This window comes from Pseudoliparis swirei, chromosome 16 (genome assembly GCF_029220125.1).
Source record: "Pseudoliparis swirei isolate HS2019 ecotype Mariana Trench chromosome 16, NWPU_hadal_v1, whole genome shotgun sequence".
Classification (NCBI taxonomy): domain Eukaryota; kingdom Metazoa; phylum Chordata; class Actinopteri; order Perciformes; family Liparidae; genus Pseudoliparis; species Pseudoliparis swirei.
In genome coordinates, this window is record NC_079403.1 from 13,073,476 (window position 1) to 13,091,746 (window position 18,271).

At 42.7% G+C, this 18,271-nt stretch overlaps 4 protein-coding genes across 4 annotated transcripts in view; 3 read left to right on the forward strand and 1 right to left on the reverse strand.

Moving 5' to 3' along the window:
• Nucleotides 1-435: 435 nt before the first annotated feature.
• Nucleotides 436-2,526, forward strand: msrb2 (methionine sulfoxide reductase B2). Its single transcript, XM_056434311.1, has 4 exons — nucleotides 436-854; nucleotides 1,196-1,272; nucleotides 1,550-1,697; nucleotides 1,925-2,526. The coding sequence occupies exons 1-4, from the start codon at nucleotides 687-689 to the stop codon at nucleotides 2,054-2,056; spliced, it is 525 nt and encodes a 174-aa protein (XP_056290286.1). The 5' UTR covers nucleotides 436-686; the 3' UTR covers nucleotides 2,057-2,526.
• A 1,864-nt stretch (nucleotides 2,527-4,390) lies between these two features.
• Nucleotides 4,391-7,709, forward strand: c8g (complement component 8, gamma polypeptide). The gene is made up of 7 exons (XM_056434095.1): nucleotides 4,391-4,758; nucleotides 5,577-5,716; nucleotides 5,990-6,060; nucleotides 6,147-6,254; nucleotides 6,377-6,481; nucleotides 6,676-6,711; nucleotides 7,528-7,709. The coding sequence occupies exons 1-7, from the start codon at nucleotides 4,576-4,578 to the stop codon at nucleotides 7,545-7,547; spliced, it is 663 nt and encodes a 220-aa protein (XP_056290070.1). The 5' UTR covers nucleotides 4,391-4,575; the 3' UTR covers nucleotides 7,548-7,709.
• Nucleotides 7,710-8,781: 1,072 nt separating this feature from the next.
• Nucleotides 8,782-11,326, forward strand: ptgdsb.1 (prostaglandin D2 synthase b, tandem duplicate 1). The gene is made up of 6 exons (XM_056434089.1): nucleotides 8,782-8,918; nucleotides 10,134-10,270; nucleotides 10,350-10,429; nucleotides 10,509-10,622; nucleotides 10,721-10,822; nucleotides 10,937-11,326. Exons 1-6 carry the CDS (start codon nucleotides 8,823-8,825, stop codon nucleotides 10,954-10,956), a joined length of 549 nt encoding a protein of 182 aa, XP_056290064.1. The 5' UTR covers nucleotides 8,782-8,822; the 3' UTR covers nucleotides 10,957-11,326.
• cntnap2a (contactin associated protein 2a) overlaps nucleotides 10,959-18,271 on the reverse strand; it is a 217,510-nt gene continuing 210,197 nt past the window's right edge. Inside the window, exons 23-25 of the mRNA XM_056434085.1 lie at nucleotides 17,078-17,362; nucleotides 15,481-15,552; nucleotides 10,959-15,149 (exon numbers count right to left, since the gene is read on the reverse strand). Of these exons, the coding sequence (XP_056290060.1) occupies nucleotides 14,950-15,149; nucleotides 15,481-15,552; nucleotides 17,078-17,362 (557 nt within the window). The 3' untranslated portion in view covers nucleotides 10,959-14,949. The remainder of the gene's footprint in view (nucleotides 15,150-15,480; nucleotides 15,553-17,077; nucleotides 17,363-18,271) is intronic.

Here is an 18,271-nt window from a genome sequence, read left to right on the forward strand (position 1 = left end):
AAGATAAAAGTAATTTTTTTAAATATACAAAAAACATACTTCTTATGGTAAATGTAATGTGGTTCAATGCCCCTAGAGGCACATTTGTAATTTGTGATAGCCTATTGGGCTATAGAAATATAGAATTGACTTGACCACTTCAGCAACCTCATATAGTTTCCCCCCGCAAACATGTTTTCAACGTTTGGGTCATTTCCTTCCGTTTCTTTACGTTCCCATCGACTGTTTCAGACTGCCAACTCCCGCAGGTGCACCATGCTGCAGTCTCTCACGAAGAAGCAAGATCAGGAGACACACAGCTACAGGTTGCTTGTGCAACAATTACTGTGGTGAACAGGAGTGGGTTTGCAGGGGTTAATAGTATTTTGGGGATTGGGGGGGGATTTTTTCTTCTTCCACTATTTCTACTCATTTTGATTTATTTGAGGAGTTAGGGTTGAGTGAAATGTGTAGACTAATTTGTTCAGAAAGGTCTGAGCAGTACAGTTAATTATTTTCTAACTCATGTGAAAACAACAATGTTCTCAGTTCGCCATAGTGTTCAAGAGTATGTGATATAATGTTGTGGATTCTATTTTGAAAAGCGTCAGGAAGTCGTGCCAATGGGGTTAACTGTTTTACGGTTGATTGCTGTCAAAAGCTATGCATGTATTTATGTATACTTGGGATATATTTGATTGACCAGGATGTTCTTCTACTATTTTCAATATGCACTCCAAAACTCCACTGGGACTTCTTCTTTGCTGCTTTCTGCAGGTCTGCAGTCTCTCAACCGTTATAACGAGACTACAGACTGGCAGAAGAAACTGACCCCAGAACAGTTTGTAGTCACTAGAGAGAGAGGGACTGAGGTGGTAAGTACTACTCAAAGCACACCAGTACACCGTTCATGTCAAACCAACATGCTTTGTCTCTAGACATACATTTTCTGATATACATCAGCAGCACAGTTCCAGGTGGACTTTGGTCTTCACTGTAGTGTTGGTCTGGGTCAGGTTCAACCTGCCCAGCATCACACGTGCTTTATGAATTGGAAGCCCTCAGCTTGAAACACAGCATGCAACAATACAAATCAGGACACGTTACTGTATTGTGCTGACAAAGGCATTATCATCAAACACCTTAAGAAGACAAAGCAAATAACATGTAACTTATTTATATGTATATGCCCCTAACTGTGTGTGTGTGTGTTCAGCCTTTTAGTGGGATCTATCTTAACCATTCTGAAGTTGGGATGTACCACTGTGTCTGCTGTGAGGCTCCACTTTACAGGTAACAGTTTAGAGATGTGTGCATGTGTGTCCACAAGTACATATTTTTCTATTCATTAAATATTGGTATTCCTGTTTTTTATTAGTCTATTCAACGTTAGGATTGCTACTTAATTTCTTTGTATTCGGTGCAATGACAATAAAGGAATTATTTTCAACACTGTAGGATAAAAAATAAAAAAATTCTGACAGCCATGAGATAATTTTAGTGTTAGATGTTCATATGTAAATGTGAATGCAGATGCTCAATGAGTAAATGTTCCTTCCTGTCTTAAAAGTTCAGAGGCAAAGTATGACTCGGGGACAGGCTGGCCTGCATTCAAAGAAGCTCATGGGACATGGGAGAGGGATGGAAGCCACACCTCCATCATCCGTCGCCCCGACAACAGCCTGGGCAGTGCTGGGACAGAGATTCTTTGTAAAAATGTGAGAATTATTTTCAATGAAGCCAAAGTTTAGTTTGTGTGGTATAGTTGCTAATATAGCCTTGTGTGCATCTTTTAAATATATATCAAACTATAGCAGTATAGTTGGAATAGTATGTATGTATGTATCTCATTAATAATTTGCATTTAGTTTCCTTTCCATTTTCTTCCAATACAAGACTTCTATATGCTTAGTGTCTGACTTTGATGTGTTTGTGTCTGCTGCAGTGTGATTCCCACCTGGGTCACGTGTTCGATGATGGACCCGACCTGACCGGTCAGCGGTTCTGTATCAACAGCGTGGCCCTCGCGTTCAAACCAAGGGAAAAGCACACACCTGACAAGGATGAGCTTGAGTAACCTGTCATGAAAAAACAATTGTGTTTATTTCAAAGTCCCTTTAGGAGGCACAATTTAGGACCACCTACATGTCACTCCATGGTTTTGACCTAAACATGTAGTGAGAAGCTTTATGTGGGTGTTATTCATTTAATTTCAAACATCCTGGTGTAAAGAATGAAGCTCAGCCTCTTGGTAGGATTAGTGGATATACAGTACGCAATGGAGGGAAATCTACATAAAGAACAATTAATTGAAATACTTACCCACATTTTTTTTATTGTTAAAGTTTTGTTGATTTGGTCATTTTGATTTAAAACTGAATTTATGAATGTCTTTATATCAGAATCTGAAACGGTGTATGTTAGCAAATACATAACATGTTAGTTGGTCATGGGTGCATAACAATGATCAGTGCAATAGTGTAAAAACAATAACAAAATAAGAATGTCAATTTACAATAAAGTATGGTAAACAAATATATGAGAAAGCGTTAACATATTTATGTTATGTATGTTATTAGGTGCCTGTTAAAGTGTGAAGTTGTGACAGATATTGTCCTGGACATGTATGAGTCAGAGTCAGTGGATCCCAGGCCTGAGGAGGAGACCAACTGCAGTCGGGGAAGAAACTGTTAGTGGCGTATAGTTTTGGTCCTGATTTATTGTCCAGGGTGGGAGGGGCCGGCCACAATCTCACCTGATTGCCTCAGGGTCTTGGGTAATGCCCGAAAGCTAAAGAACTGACCAGTGTTGACTGCAGAGTCACATGGTGCGATAGGGGCGGGCGGGGCTGCTCTTGGCCTCTTGGACCTTTTTGACCTCTGGGCTCTCTGTCGGCAAGCTGCAGAGAGTCCAGGAGTGGCTCGGTGAGGACTTTGAGTTGGCACATGAAAGTGCTCCAAAAACTTTTTAACCATCAAGGTCAGGGCGACGCGCCTGATGTTGTGTTCCTTGTTTATTTTGTGGATGTGGAAAGGCTGGAGGTGGTAAGCAGGCTGCTACGTAGCAGCTGATCAGCCCAGTGCTTCATGGTGGACAGAGAGGCTGAGTCTGGCTGCGCAGCAGAGGTTGTGTCTTATAAAAAGCCAGTTAACGTCCCACTCCTGAATAGCGAGCGTCGTGACAGTCCCATTGTCTTTCAAAGTGACAGGAAAACATTCAGGTCGTTTGCCGGGTGAAATCATTCACAGATTATAGTGATTTGGTCTGACACCTCGCCAGACAGAAGCAATCTCTCACAGCCTGTATTTGGATTCTTTAAACCCATCCTTGTCCCCACTCCTCAAGACCTTTTGCATTCTTAGATGTGAACCAGGGTCTGTTATTGTTTCTGATTACCTTTGAGTACCAGCTGTCTCCACAGAAGCTAACGCATGACCTAACAGCTTCTCTGTACACATCAAGACTGTTGGTAGAATTCCAGAAAACCTCCAAGTCTGTATAGTCCAAGCATGCCGAAAGATCCTCCACAGCCTCACTGGTCCACTGGTCCACTGGTTTAATCCCAGTGGGGCACGTTGTGATAGGCTGTGCTGCAACAGTGATCTAAAAGTGTTCTCCTCTCTGGTAGAACATTTAAGAAAATATGTTGGGGGAGTTCACGGCTGAGATTACCTTTGTTAAATTCACCAAGGGCAATAAGTAAATAGTTTGTGTTTTTCCGCTCTCCACACAGTCGGCTAGCATGCACTTTGCCTCCTGCGCGTTGGCCTGCGATGGAATGTAAACACCGACCAGCAGGAATAAAGTGAACTCAAAGAGGAAGTGAGGTCTGTCTCGGTTGCTGAAAAAGGTTTCCAAATCAGGAGAACAGCGCCACAGGATCACTCACACTCTGTCACACCAACTCCTGTTGGTATAAAAACAGATTACTCCACCTTTTGATTTGCCAGAGGGCTTCGGGTCACGATCCGCTCTGAACAGCTGGAGCCGTGTTATAATTCCACACATCCATCACGGTCTTTGTGAAGCACAAACGGAGGGGCAAGGAAACTCAGTTTTTCCTCCACGTTACCCATGTTTAAGTCATCTTTGTTTGAGATTGCAAAAACCCAGGAAGTTATGACATTGTGCTTTGTGTGTTTGTCAGTCTGGGGCCACATTTACACTATAAACTGTTTTGTATGGATAAGGAATCATGTATACTTGAATGCTAAGTTGGCAATACATGCACATTGTGTTTGTTCTCTGAATATAGGGTCATTCGATTTTAAAGTCATTATTTCATTTAAAATGTATTGCTGCCGCCCACAGATGAACACGCTGTAGTATGACCTCGTCTCTGCAAGTAAAGCAAGTTAATAGTTGACTAAACAGAACATCCTCTATTTCACATTGTTTGTCCCCCACTTTGTCTGTTTATGCATTTCTTCCGTGTCTTTTTTGAGGTTGCTTAAAGCCGCTATGGAATAGTTGACTGCAGACAGAAACAGACGGGACAGAAATACCGAGACAAAAAGAAAAAGTTAGAATAGTAGAACCTGGGAAATCCCATAGGAGAAGAGGACTGCTTCTTGTGTGTATCCTCGTAGTGCTGGGATGGCTGGAGTCTGGCGCTGCGTGTTGCCAGTGGTGATGCTGATGTTTGTGTGTCTGTGGGGTTCTGCTGAGGCTGTTGGGGGGGCTAGGAGTCGACCGCGACTACAAAGACGACCTCCCAAGAAGCCGAAAGTCGACCCGGTTGACTTGATCCCAGCTGCACAGAACATAGACATACAACAGGTAAACAAAACGGGAGGAAGGGGTGGAGTATATAGACTGTTGTATGAATGATTATTTTGTGTGTGTGCTGTTTTTATTCCTTGTGTGTGACTGTTGTCTCTAAATCAAGCTACAGAACTAGAGAGGTAGAGTCCCAACGGCAGATATGGATTGGCAAAAAGTGACCTTTTATAATTTCCATTCTAAATGTAATATTGACAAGGCTGGACAAAGATTTCTGATGTCTTATTTTGATAAATGCATATACAAAGCACGGCCTTCAGGTAGTGGAGTGCAGCAGCAGCCTGATATAAAACCAGTTCACAGTGCCTTCTGACCTTTGCACCCTGACAGTGGGGTTCTGTTTATCGCTTGCTTTGTGACATCATGTCACAATAACACAAACAAAACGTTTTGCAGAATAGTGAGAAACAAGCATTGCTTTGAGGCAAACGAAGGCAAGTGATCTTGGGAGCTTGTTTCAGCAAGTAAGTTTCCTGAGCCTCTAACGTGTAAATCTACTTATTCATGGCATGATGGTCATGCTTATGTAATTGGGTCAATATTGTGTTTTAGGCAATAGCGTGGATTTTTAGTGAGAAAACAAAAGATAATAAAACAGTATATTTGAAGCAGATGTATTCTGTAGTCGAGAAAGTTATTGTCACTCTAAATATTCACTTTGACTTCATGTGAATCTGGTAAAATGGGGCAACTCCGAGAGACGGGCTTTACAGGATGAGGATTGTTTGTGAAATGTAAAAAAAAACTTGGGTCCAAGGCTGAAAATGTTTCTTTTCCTTGTGTCTCTGTTCTGATCCTGCATGTTTGTGTTGCAGATGACGGGAACATGGTACCTGCTGAACACGGCCTCCAAATGCTCCTACCTGATAAATCATGGGACGAAGGTGGAGCCCACCGTCGTGACCCTCACGCTTTCCCCCGAACAAACATTATCTGTTAGCACCAAAACACGACGGTAAGCACCAGCATTCATGTACATGTTGTGCATGTAGCTCACTTAGATTCTGAATGATGTGGTTTGACTATACAGCATTAAATGTATTTGTCTTGTCTTCAACAAGCCAATGCTACTTAAGAAGAGGACAATGTATCCCTTCTGTTTGAGATGAACAATAGCATTTTATGAGGGGTTTCAAAGGTTTTAAATACATGGTTGTGAACCCCAATGCATGTTTTTACTGACATGTTTTCATCAAATGTCTCACCTGACACACAATTCTCTCCTCAGTAATCACCAGTGTTGGGAAATATTACAGGTCTACAATTTAACACCAACCCCAGGCAAGCTAAAACTTAAAGGTCAGTGTCTCCCGAATGGAGCCTTATTGGTTAACTCTAATGCAGCCTCCCGTTGGCCGACCGTGACCTCTGTTTTTTTCCACTAGGAGCTCGTCCTGAGCTGGACACTGAGATAGTGATTGGAGAGGTGGTCTACGACTCCTATGCGATCATGTACTACCAGAAACGGGGCCAGATCACCATGAAGCTCTATGGTGGGTTCCTCAGCCATGTGGCCTTGGTTTGGTATTTCAGATCTTACAGCCAAGTGGGAGACCGGATCTTATTCTACTCGAACTCGAGACATCATGGTGTTGTTCTTGTGTTCTGTTTGCAGGTCGGTCTGTAGACAATCTGTCCGAGCCGATGTTGACCAAGTTTGAGCAGCTTGCTGAAAAACAGGGTTTGGGCCTGGCATACCTCTTCCCCTTCCCCACCTACAGTACGTTTGTGTCACCCTGAACAATACAGTTAAATACACTATACTGGCAAATGCTATATTTAATGTCAAAGATTAAAATCTAGCTTGAAGAGATCTCCATTGCATTGATGACTGACATAAAGGATTAGGACGTCGTAACACACCTGCCTACTCGTATATAATAAATAATTCTGTGTTTTTTCTTCTTCTTCTAGGTCACTGCGGTAAAGTGGACCAGAACCATGTAATCAGTAAGTTTAATGCAGAATAAAATAACATGAGCATAATTCTTTGACGTAAAAAAAGGTGTGATAATAAAAAGACTAATACAAATGGACAGAGGTGACCGTAACATCAAATGGTTTCCAGTTCTTAGCCGTCAATGTAGTTCTCAGTTCTTAATGTATAGTACATGGAGTATGTTCACAGGTCACTGCAGACATCAGCATGGTGTCGTGCTCTGGAGCGCTCCAGGCTTCATGCATTTCTATTCAGTTTTACTGGTGATTTACTGGTTCAGTGCATTATTACATGTCAATCATGATTTCACCTCTGCAGCTGCGCTTCTGCTGGTGCTGTATGTCAAAATATGTATTCTCCTGCTGTTTCTCTGGTACATGTGTGGAATTTTCTGTAATTAGTTTTATGGTAAGACGAGGTGTCTAAACTGTAGACATATGTATGCAGCAATGCCAATGAGAGAGATCATGGTGCAGTAATTGCATCTGAATTAAGTGGTTTGACTATGATAGGTTAATGGAATTGATAAGAAATATTGTGCGGCTGTTAATCAGATATATTGTGAATGTAACACCTATTATGTTGCTTAAATGCATTGCTTTCGTATTGATGTTGTAAAAGCGATTTGGAGTTAAATAATATCTTATCTCAAATTTTGTTTTGAGGAGTATGCTGAGGAATTCATTACAATCTTTGCAGGACCACAGCCAACATGGGTTCACTTTCAGTTATTTAAACTTTGTCAACATGTTATTGAATCCCCGACCCCTGATTAAAACAGCAGCACAGCTTCTCTGTCATTGAACCTGCCACTCTTTGTTCTACAGACTGTGTCCCCGTATGCTGAGGAGCTGACCGGTCCAGCCTGGCAGGGGCCCAAAGTTCACAAACAAATATCTGAGGATTGTATCATTTAGAATATTTTTGTTATAAAAGACTGCAACACAGTCTTATATTGTAAAACCTGAAATGTTACCAGTTACAGATGAATAAAGCCAAATGAGCAGAATCAAGTTTTTGTCAAATGTTTTCAGTTTAAAAAACACCAGGAACCATATCTGATCTGGCACCAGCTGACTGGGATGAGATGCCAAATCAAGTTAATGAAGCAGAGATGTGGAGGGTTGAGAGAGTTGGGTTACAGAATCAGGTCATCACAGTATGTGTGTTCCACAACCAGCTGATTGCAAGTCTGTGCTTATCTTCTGTGCTTGTCTTTGCAACGAGGGGCTCTGATGAGTCCATCAATAACATGTTGCAAATGGAGAATTCAAAGCCAGAACATGAACAGTGATGGATTTATGAAGCAAGATTGGTCACATAAAACAGAGGTTTATGCAACATGTCATGCTATCCAAGACACTTTACTTTATCCAACTCTTCTTCTCACTCTGATGTTACAAAACTTAAACGACTCGAGTTTCAAACGTTTTATTAAACGATCAACACTCAAGATGAAGTGCAAAGAACAATTTACATCACCATAAAGAGAGCTTTTTCATGATAAATAGTAAACATGTTTACATTAAAAAGTTTTTCCATTTTAACGCCTCAACGCAGGTGTCGATTTAATTTGCGGCAAAATAATTAATTTGGTTACAACTCGTTTGTTTTATCTAAAACGTTTACATGTATCTTGATTTATATAGATTATATGAGCCCTCTTTCAATGATGCTTACATTTAACAAATGTGACTCTAATTAGTTATTTTTTATTGTGTACGTGGTGTTTTTTTAGCTTTCATGTAACATATGACTAAGAAATGTGCACTCTTACCAAACAGCGGTTTTGAGAGTCCAGGCATGCAACGCCTTTGTGATGGAGAAGAAGGAAGAGGGAAGGGCGTTAAAAGAACCCGATTATTTACAAACTCTCCCTTTGCCCCCCTCCCTCCATCCACATATTCCAGTTGTGTAACAGTTGTGATATTTGCATGCCAGTGAGAGAGGCCAAAGAGGTTTTGAAATCCATAAGCTAGCAGCCGGACAGGGGAGGAGTCAGAAAGAGGAGGAGGGGATGGGGAGCCGGACTGTGCAGGATATAAGGAGCCTTCACCTCCCTTCTGCTCCTCTCCTGATACTTCACTCACCGCTGCAGAAGCACAGAACACAAGGAGAAGCCATGAGGAACACAATGCTGGGGATGCTGGGCGCCCTGATGTGTGTGCTGGCGGCCTGCGCCAAGGTCGTGCCCGTTCAAGACTTCGACCTGGAGAAGGTGAGGAAGTATTACTACTTCAAGATGAGATAGATTGATTGATATATCGATGGATAGATAGATACTTTATTCAACCCCAGGGGGAAATCTATTTGTAGTGGCAGCAAACAAGGTTACAATATATACAATACAATAAAATAGCAGAGCAGGTCATATTACATTCAAGAAAATGTAATAATTAAATACTAAAGAAAATTAAAAAGAATGTTAAGTATGTAGAGTGTATATAAGTAAGTGCAAAGTATATAAAGTGAAACCGTGCAAGGGTTACTGATTCAATTTGAGGAGGATTTGACCAGAGGTGTTTTATCATAAAGTCTAATAGCAGTCGTCAGGAACGTTCTCCTGTGTAAAGCCCTGTTCTGTCTCCTCTGTCTCCTTGATTGCTTCATTCCCTTCACCTGCCCTCAGCCACTCTCGTCTCGTTACTGTTTCATGCCGTACACCTGTTTCACCTCCTATATATTGTGCCAGTCTTTCCTTTGTCTCCTGCTGGATTGTTGTCTGTAGTCCTGTCTTTCGTGTTGCTAGTGTGTATTCCTGACCTGCCTGCCCCTTTTTGGAAACCTTTTGCCTCAGTAAAGAGTGTTTTCTGTTATCCACACCGAGTCCTGTTCGTTCCTCTGCACATGAGTTCTTGCCCCTACCTGTGGTGCGACCCGTGACATCCTGTATCTGGAATGTTCTCCTGTATCAAGAACGTTCTCCAGTACCTGTAATGTTCTCCTGCATCTGTCTTTGTGAAGCGGAGCTGAAGCAGTCTGTTGCAGGACGTGCTCCGCTATCCCTGCAGTAGTTGGTGAACGTTGATAGCTACAACAATCACTAGGGAATAAAGTCAGACAGAGGTATTTATATCTGTGGTTGGTTAATGAGTTTCATGGAATCACTTGTGGAAGACTCCACTTTTAAAAGTAGTTAATATAGAAGATGGGTGTTGTATAATAATACATGTGCTGCAGTTTAGATATTGTCAAGTAATAATAATATATTTAATTTATATAGTGCTTCTAAGGTGTGTTATGTTCATACACCGCAGACCAGGGGTAAGTGTCTTGCTTAAGGCCACATCAACTAGGTCGGGGATTGAACCTCCAACCCTCTGATTGAAAGATGGACCTGCAAACCACTGAACGACCGTCGCCCTGGAGAACTGCCTTGATTAAAGGTCCTCATCACCCTTCATTACGCCCTTCTATCTTTTTCTTTTGTTAGATGGCAGGCAAGTGGTATATCGTTGGCTTGGCCACGAATGCCAAGTGGTTCGTGAACAACAAGGCAGTGATGAAGACCACTACTGCCATGTTAGTGCCCACTGGAGGAGACCTGAACCTCACCTATGCCAACCTGAAGTGAGTGATTATGTCCCTGTACTGTCAAATGTAAACATCTTGATGACTGTAGAAGACTAAGTAAATATTCCTCATTTAGTGCTGATGGTTCCTGCTGGAGAACGACCCAACTTGCTAATAAAACGGACACACCTGGACACTTCTCCTTCCACAGCCACAGTGAGTAGAGAGGCGTGCACACAAGGGACACGCATGGAAGCGTTCAGCAGCATGACCTGTCTATTTCTGCTTTCATCAGTTTGGAACAATGACAACGACATGCAGATTGTGGACGTGGCGTACGATGAATACGCTCTGGTCTACACTGTCAAGACACAGGAGAGCGTGTCGGAGGTCCTCACCCAGCTCTACAGTAAGTCTGGACCAGTCACTACACCAAGGGAAGGCACATGATGTTGAATGTGTGTGTTCAGGAATTGGTTGATGACACAACTAATTCTGTGTTTGCAGGTCGCACTCCTGAGGTCACGCTGGTCCTGCAGCAGAAGTTTACCCAGTTCTCCCTGGAGAATGGCGCCCTCCCTGACAACGTTGTTATCTTGTCTCAGAATGGTATGTCATGAACACACAATAACTGCACACATACTTTGATGTACATGCATTTGAACTGTTCCTGGAAACGGTTCAGACCTTTGCTCACTGGCCTCCTCATATGTGTTGTTACAGGCGAGTGTCCCCTGGTCTGAAGGGTCCCCCGCTATTTGCCATCCTTCATCTCTTGCTGTCCCAGGATTTCTTCTCAGAGGAATCTCATTTTTCCTGCTCACTGATATTTGCATCCTCTCAAAGCTACACATTCAGCATTTTATTCTGTCCCTGCTGCATACCAAAGACTAATCCTGATCGTAGTTCAGGACTCATTACAACTCACACATTGACTGTGGCATCAGAGTGGAACCAAAAAGGGCTGATGTTGAAACAAAGGGAATGCTTAAAAAGGCCTGTTCTACTGTTTTGTTAGAAACTCAAAACCGGAAAAAAACCCAGAATGAATCTTTCACTGTTCAGCCTGGTTTTGTGTTGTTGGCAGAAATAAAAACTGCATCATAAATTCAAGTGTTGAGCTTCTGAAAGTCAGACGAGTGGATGTAACATCCTGCCCTTTGGGCTGAGTAACAGACACAAGATGAGAAACAGAGTTAGAGGATTAGTCATGCACATATATGGGTTTGCAAAATACACTGGCCCAGTTAAGAATGTCTTGGGTAAACACAGATGTTATTAGACATGACTGATCTGTGTGATACAGGAGTAATGTTACTGAACTATCAGCTTTTACACTTAAAATCTACAGATACTCAGCTCATCGCGTCATTCCGGGCTGAATCTTGACCTGAATCTAACGACCGGATTGGCGATGATCGCGTTGCACTGTGGGTAATGTAGGCGCCAAGTTCGACGTTGTGAGGCTGCCAAAGGAATGCACTGCGAGAGGCAGCAGTGGAAGATCTGGAGTTTATGGTGTGTGACGTCTCATCGTAGATCAGCTTCAAGCTGTGGTCAGACCACTGGAGTCTAATATCTGACCAACACTGCGGATAACCATAAGCACATGTAATGTTCGACAGCAGTCACAGCACGTACAGCAGTAGCTACTCGTACCCCATGGTGCTGGCCGTCTGCTCAGCTCCTCGTTGGCCATTAAATGCTGTTTTGAGCTTGTTTTGAGTTTAATACTTTTTCTTTAAACGTTTGTAATTTTCTACTAATACCAAACAGCATATTAGTCTTTAAACGTATACCACGTGGTTGCTAATAGTGTTTAGATTAATATAATTTGTTTCTCTCTTTCTTCTCTAATCTACTGAGGTGGTACCTGAGCTGGTTGTGATCGGCTGCATATAAATACTCTTACAGGGATAAGCAAAGTATTCCTTTCACTGAATGCTGTTTTCCTTAAATCACGTTTGAAAGAAACTGCACCACCTGACCACAAGGGGACAGCCTCTGCCCAGTCCCAGACACACCGGATACAACTCGTCTCATCTCCCTGCATGTGATGCATCGAGCACTCAAACTGCTTCATACAGGGATGCAATGGATACGATGTGTAGTTGTGATTAATTCCATCCGTGACTCTGTCTCAGGTGGATAACTAACACCAAATACAATACTTTGTTGATATATTATTATACTTAAAATGGCAAACCCGTTTGCACCTATGTCGTTTGTATAGAACTCATCCTTCAAAATAGATGATGGACTGGATCTCTGCACTGCTTAACTGTCTTTGTATTCCAAGGCATGTTCACTTTCTCGAGGGCCAGGATGCTCTGTCGAGTCGACTGGTGGGGTGAAATGCAGCAAGCTAGAAAACGGGAGTGGTGCCATGTCGCTGTGGGTCAAATTCAAAGGCCTGATGTTCTGATTATTACATGGCTGAAGGTCCAAGATGTCCATGAAATGTCTTGTGTACTGTCTGATTCATAATGCTGTGTGAAGATATCTATTTGTTGACATGAAAGTGATGCAGAAAAACCCCACATGTTAAAGATCAAACACTCTTTAATGAACTCAATAGAACTGAAAGCAACTCGGAGCTGATAATCCATTAACATCGTTATGTTCAAACCACATATCAAGGGCATGTGTGTGTGTGCTCATGTATAGTCTGAGCAATATAATGATAAACTAAAGGAAATGAACGGCTTTGCCTTCATGGATGTGATGTGTGAACGGAGGAAGTGTGTGAGGCCGCGGGCGAAGCTGTCCCACTGTCTCTGATGAAGTGATGTACAGTTAGCGCTCAACCACAACGGTGCACAACATCATTCATGCAACAGGGCGCCACGGCAGCGATTTAAACAGACGGACATAGAGAAAGCAAATTCACAACGAAATAACAAAGTTGGCAGCTGGTTTCACATTGTTCTGTAAATGTTACGGTGAGGTGAACACGCGCAACGATGACAGGGAAAACAACGTGGTGAAGGATATAGGTGGTTGTATGTTGGCCCACAGCGGCACCGTTAGAGGGAAGCTCCATTCATTGTTGACAAAGCAGCAGCCTCCTCATTCTGAACCCGTTGCTCTTGTAATTAAACCAACGACCTTGACCATGCTCTGTTAAACATGCATGTTTGCGCGTGTGCCTGCGTCACAGAGGGGAGGAGGAGGTTCTTGTGTGCGTTGTATCGCGGGCAGCTCTCCTCTCGTCGATGTAGCTTCTCCCGCTGCATAGCAACCCACAAGCAGGTATGCTTTGGAAAGTCAGACTTGTTTTCAATTTGAGCGAAATCAGCGGGATTTCTGAAAAGTATTCTGAATTCAAAGTTAAGCTTTGATTGAGCACAATTTAAATCAGGAGACATAAAGACGCCCGAATACTCTGATTAATGAGAATTCATGGAGCAGCGGCACGTTATTCTCGTAAATTCAAGGCAGTTCCTTGAAGGCACAATGGATTAACAAGCCAATTATCATCTTAACCTTTCCCAGGTCTTAACAAATATTAGGTTTGATGATGTTTTGTATTTGATGCTGCTTGGGACTCTGAATGTATGAAGTTGTTGTGCGTCAATAGAACTTAGTGTCAGGCCAGTTGTTTGCTCTCATCCATATGACCTTCGTAAGTCATTTTTATGGCACGCCTTCTGTCCACTTCAACAAGTACTCTTCATCTGACACACAGATGCATGCACACGCTGCAAACCCACATCATTATAATGTCATTTCAATTAATTCCTCAAATCAAAGTCTGACATTTAATGCAGAAAATCTGAGCCAATCAGTAACTGACATAAGACTCAAGTGTTTGGCAAAAAACAAACGGACTGCTAAGGAAGTTGTATATTTTGAATGGTTTGACCCGTTCAAAATGAAAAGAAAGCTGCCATGCTGAGCTGGACCAACCATGGAGAGTCATGATTTCCCATCATGCACTGAGAAACCCCCTCTGCTCTTCCTCAGAAAGGAATGTCCCATACAATCGAATGTCATAAGATTTAAACATAAAACTCTATATTTAATACATAAATAATGTAATGGACGGACATATGATATTATTGTAATATAGATCTGACATTTCTCATTAGTATTTATGTACTGGACTCTAAATAAATCTTTCGGAAAAAAACCCAAACTAAAAACACAAAATATTATATTTACAAACTGAGTTTTGGCATCCATATTCAACTCTATATTACCACAATATAAGTGGCATGTCACATGACGGATATGAGCGCTGACAGACTGGTGCACCCAAGCCTGATAAGTAACGAAGAAAAGGGTTCGGCATGTTGATTTGATCCTTTTTGATATAAGATTTTTGTTAAAAAATAAAATCAAAATGCAACAGAGACTGTAAATAAATCTGTGCTATCACACGACCCAGTAAGTATAATTATTTGTCATATACAGTATTCAAAGGACTCCTGAAAACTCCCAAGCACAATACAAAGAAGGACTAGCCAGTTAGTTTATACACGTCTCTTAGAGCAGTTCTTTGCTGCACACCTGTCCCTCTTCTCTTTCTAATACTCTGAATATATCAAAAACAAAACAAATAAACGAAAGATATTTCTGTACACGTCTTTCCCACACCCACTGGGAGGTCATTGTCTGAAACATTTTTCCTTTCCTCCATCTTTCCTGTGATTGGTCATTGAAACCTCCTCCATCTCTGTGGCGCCCGGTGGCCTGACCAATCACTTTCTCTCTCAAAGTCCCGCCATTGGCTGTTAGATGAACCACTCCTTCTTGGACTCGTCGATGGTTTCTGGGTTGTCGGTGCCGATGATGGCCGTGTCCGCCGATTCTCCGGTGGGCTCCCCGCTGCCCTTGGCCTCGTTGGTGTGGTAGGTGCCTTTGTGGCGGAACATGTAGCGGATCAGGAACACCAGAGTACATAAGATGGTGAAGATCACCACGGCGATGATACCTGCAGAGGACACAGCAATCAGTTGCATCGTCAACCACTGCTGCAACTCAACCAACGGACACATGTTCAATACAGCCGAAAACAATTAGCTGATGGATTGATTGGTCAATTGACAGAAAATATATTAGATTTTTTATTTTACCAAAACCTCCAAACATACCAGGTTTGAACTTGTCAAATGTGAGGATCGGTGAAATATGAGAGTAAACTGAGTAATTTTTTTGTCTTAGGCTGATAAAAACATGAATTGAAATTTGAAATGGCACCTGATGCTCAGGTAACCTCAAATACAAATCTGAAAAAAACTGCTTTCAGAAATGACATTCTTTACCTCCGATGATGGCTGAGTCTCTGTTGACTCCATCAGGAATCACTCTCTCCTCGTTGAAGGGGAACTTTGCATCTGAGCACAGCAAGAAGGAACAACTCACACCGGGCACAAACTATTTATTGAAATACATAAATTCATTCTAGCAATATCACTAACTTGACACACTTTGCTGGACCAATTTGTGGGCATGCAAATATTATTCAGCAGTAAAACAGATATCAAACGTAATTATATCAATTTGTCTAGATTTATAACAACAAAGTTTTGCTTTTCAACCACGAAGCAAAAAACCACAGAGCTTATTTCCTGCTATCGTGCTCCAGCATCAATTCATACACACACCAGTGCTATGACAAGAACAGCTTATGGAATGCGTTGTTGTTTCATGAATTTGATTAAAGTTCCATGATAGAGAGCGGGTAATAACTGCTGGAATTCTCTGTCAGCAACAATGATGTAATGGCTGTGGTTCTCCCCGAATGGATAGCAGTGCAGTGCAAACGAGTGGAGGAGGGTGGACACATGGTGGGCGAAGAAAGGAAGAAGCAAAAGGAGACCAAAGGTATTGTTCTCATCTGCAATAATTATTTCTTTCATTTGTCCATTTAGGAAGACGCGCACACACGTGTAAAAGCTGCAGACATGTGTCATCAGGCCTTATTGCACACAGCGACCTGCATGAACACAACCAGCTTCACCCACAATGAGCCGTCAGCTGTTTCTGCTGCTGACTGCAGAGTTCTCCTCGGAAGTAAAGCGCATGAGTAAGACGGAGAAGAGGAGGCGGAGGTGGGAAAAGAGGTGAAAACGGCGATCAACAGAAAGGAGGAGAGCAATCCTGCTTTTTATAGTCTGTCAGCTGCATGGATGTGTTTGGTAATTATGGCAATAATTAATTGTTCCTGAAAAGATGACGGACAACGGTGGAGAAGAGAGGCGAGCAGAGAGAACCAACACTATCACAATGTCAAAGGGAAGAACAGACGTGAGGAGAATTATTTTTTTTAAACGTGAAATAGAATGAATGAGAATATAGACAATGATCATGACGGAGTGAGGGAGGGCTGGATGAATCATGGATTAGAACCATCGATAGAAATTGTAAAGATAAGCAAACACCCATCCTTTCTGTGGAAGGATGTTGGAAAACTGACTGAGTTTGGACCCAGAGTCCAGATCAACGGACTGGAGCTGGACTCTGGGTCTGGACCGATATCAGATACCTCAACGTTCCCAAAGGCTCAGTTGGCACCGAGCCTGAGGATTACGGCTGCATCCAGATTATCGACACTGAAATACTAAACACTGGTGTGGGAAGCAACCTCAGACACCTCTGTGCTGAGGTCTGTGTGTCTGTATGGATGTGTGTACCTGTCCAGGTTAGAGGTACAGTGGCAGTATGAAAGTACGAGAGATCAATCACTGAGCGTGATGTGCATCTTTACACCGTCTACATGAGCCACCTTGAGGTGATCCAAAACAAAAACACACACATGCCGTTTGCAGATGTCAAGTGACCGTTGTTATTGTCGGAAGTTATTGCTCAACTCTGAATGCACCGGCAGCAGCATGTTGAGGGTGTTCGGGTGATCCTCACCTGTGTTGTCCAGATGCCAGGGATCTGTCCCAGCAGACATTGGTGGGATGGTGGGAGGTGACGACCCACAGTTGGACTCCACCAGTTTGCCCTGGTAAGACACCGGCGAGGCGGCGGCAGCTTGTCTGTCTGTCTGACCGGCTGTCGGTGCGGCCTGGGCCTGTGCGATGGTTCTCAGTGCAGACTTGAGGGGGGCGGCGCCGTTGAACTGGACCCGCGAAAGACACCCGATAAAGCCCGGGGTGTTGTAGCGCTCGATGAGGACCGGGTCTATGGGTCCAGTTTCTGTACTTAGACACAGACACAAACTCTTTAACTGTCAGAACTTATTTACTTAAGTGGGACCATGCCCATGAATTTGATTGATAATGAAAGAAGGTAGGGCGACAGATAGAGAGAGAGAGAGAGAGAGAGAGAGGAGAAACCAGGAATCTCAAGCACCGTCCCCAGCCACTTTCAAAGAGAACTCATCAGCACCGATTTTCCAAAACACATTAATCATCCCAAATGAGAAGAGAAGAGAGTGAAGATAGAGGATGAGGAGGAAAAAGACAGAGGAGGAACAAACCAGAGAAGGAACATCTACGGACATTCACCTCTTGTTAAATTCAGAGGATGAATCATGAATTTTAGTTTCAGTGTTCATGCTACACACACGGAGGAAAACAAGATGAGCCTTAGAACATGTCCTTTCATCGACGGTACTCCTTGAGGTGTTCCTGCATGCCTGTTCGAATGCAGCCATCTGTGCACCTGTATGTCTCTGGCTTATGACACAGGCTGCTTCTCTCTCTCTCTCCTTTGACTTTCATCCCACTTTCTTCGTCAAAGAAAATGACTTCACACACTGACCAGCTGGCCCACTGAGCTCCGTCCAGCCACTGCTTTATCCTTGTTTAATCTGGGGATTACATGGGCTGCTAGAAGGTTAAATGGGCTGCTTATCTCCCAGTGTTGACCACCATCGACTGAACGCTATTGACCGGGGATGTGTTAGCGTTCTCATGAAGAACCATTCAGCGCTAATGTCGGCTCACATTAACGGGCATATCGATAATTAAAAAATGCTTCACATATCTTTGAATTAATATCAATGATTATTCTTGTTGGCTCACACACACACACACACACACACACACACACACACACACACACACACACACACACACACACACACACACACACACACACACA